At 47.3% G+C, this 1,853-nt stretch overlaps 1 protein-coding gene across 1 annotated transcript; it reads left to right on the top strand.

Annotated features, from left to right (window-relative positions):
- On the top strand, nucleotides 1-808 carry FTJAE_14308 (lipase esterase; the record flags this gene model as incomplete). Its single annotated transcript, XM_037347516.1, has 1 exon — nucleotides 89-808. A coding segment is annotated over one exon (720 nt), but the record flags the coding sequence as incomplete, so codon positions are not given.
- Between the last annotated feature and the right edge of the window lie 1,045 nt (nucleotides 809-1,853).

Below are 1,853 nucleotides of genomic sequence, written 5' to 3' on the forward strand. Positions count from 1 at the left end.
TCTGGACTAGGCCATAACAAGAGACTTAACTGCCGACACATAGAACGGCCAAAAGATCCTTCTTCGCTAGTACTATTCGAACCTCAAGTCTCCAAGCCCAGCGGTGATATACGCTCATGGTGGCGGTATGATCCTGGGCGGTGTAGCGACCTTTGATAAAGTAGTGGCAGCATATGTCGCCGGCACGGGAGTGCCGTTTCTCGCAGTTGATTATCGCTTGGCTCCGGAGCATCCCCATCCTAACCCCGTCAACGACGTTTATGCCGCGGTGAACTGGCTAGTCGCGCACTCGAAAGAGCTTGGAGTAGACAACAGCCGCATTGGTATTATGGGGGATAGCGCTGGTGGCGGATTGGCTGTAGCAGCGACACTCCTTGCTCGACAGGAAGATAGACCCCGTCTTGCAAAGCTCATCTTGCTATCTCCTATGCTTGATGATCGCACAGTATCAGCAGACGAGCACTTGACCCCTTTTCTAAGCTGGAACACTACGGACAACGAGACCGGCTGGCAGGCTCTGCTACACTCTAGTGGGGGCAGAGAGATGATGACCGAAACATCCACGCCAGGGCGCATGGTAAATGCCGCGAGTATGCCGCCTCTGTATATCGAGGTGGGCGAGTTGGATCTCTTCAGAAATGAGTCGATTGAGCTTGCCACCAAGTTCTACAAGTCGGTATCTGTGCAGAGCTCCATGTGTATCCAGGATGCCCTCATGGGTTTGACATCTTTCTCTCGAGAGGAACTGGCGTATGCAAAAGGGCATTTGAGAATCGAGACCGAGTCATTAAGAGCATATATCCGGTAGACTCATAAACTACTCTAAGCTAGACCATATCTACAGCCATCGTTTAGACCCCAATCATCCACACAATGGTAATACCATCTATTTAAGATGGGGCTTTTCCTTCAATGGGTCGGCGATTTCCGTTGCTAAACTCGTCAGTTAGTTATTACTTGCTAGTGTCTACCTGGTCCGAACGAGCCTGCTCTTTGCTTCAATACATCAATCGTCAACCTCACCTCGAACCAGCATCAAGTCCACAGATACCTTATAAGCCTTGCGAGCCGGCATAAGGTCAATAATTACATTTCCTTCTACGCTGTAATACTTTGGAACAATTTATCTCCCTATACTCGAATACACGAGATTCTGGCAAAAGTATCTTAAATCTCATAACCTTGATGCGGTCAAGCTATGTGCACTTGGCGCCAACTACTATTACTACACCAGATGGAAAGAGTTTCGTATGTATAACTATTTAGAGACATTCACTAAGACAATCAAAAATAGCAACTACTCGGTATAGGCAGTGTGTTTTGGCTATGGAAGCTCATTCCTGGTCTCTTATGGTTTTGAGCATGGTCATCTTGGCTGGACGCATGACCTCCAGGGCTTATACCCAAGTCTGAATCGCTTTCTAAACAGCCCCAAAAAAGCGGGGAATAAAACCAGCATATATGTAAGCTGCAAATGGCAGAACAGTACCGCAGTTGGGGCTGACATCGGTGTAGGCTGCGACATTTGATCCCTTTAGTAGAACCGATTACCTTGTTGTTTTCAATGATAATGATGGTAGGGACATTAGTAAAATAAAGTATAAAATGCACTGTTCGAATAAGGCCACGCGTCGGGCAGTTGAGAAATGGTGGGAGGTGACTAAAGGGCGTCTGGTGCCCCATCAACGATGATGAGGCCGTCAACGCCCAGCCACACTGCAATTAATGCTTAGGGTTTTGGAACCCATGTCATGTCAGCCATAGCAACGCAGCGCCAAATATATAATAAAAACTCTATCAAGAAGCATAAATAAACGTGGTTCATTATGAGGCTAGGTTCTCTCTGCTAGAAT

Source organism: Fusarium tjaetaba, assembly GCF_013396195.1.
Source record: "Fusarium tjaetaba strain NRRL 66243 chromosome Unknown NRRL66243_c0000818, whole genome shotgun sequence".
Classification (NCBI taxonomy): Eukaryota; Fungi; Ascomycota; class Sordariomycetes; order Hypocreales; family Nectriaceae; genus Fusarium; species Fusarium tjaetaba.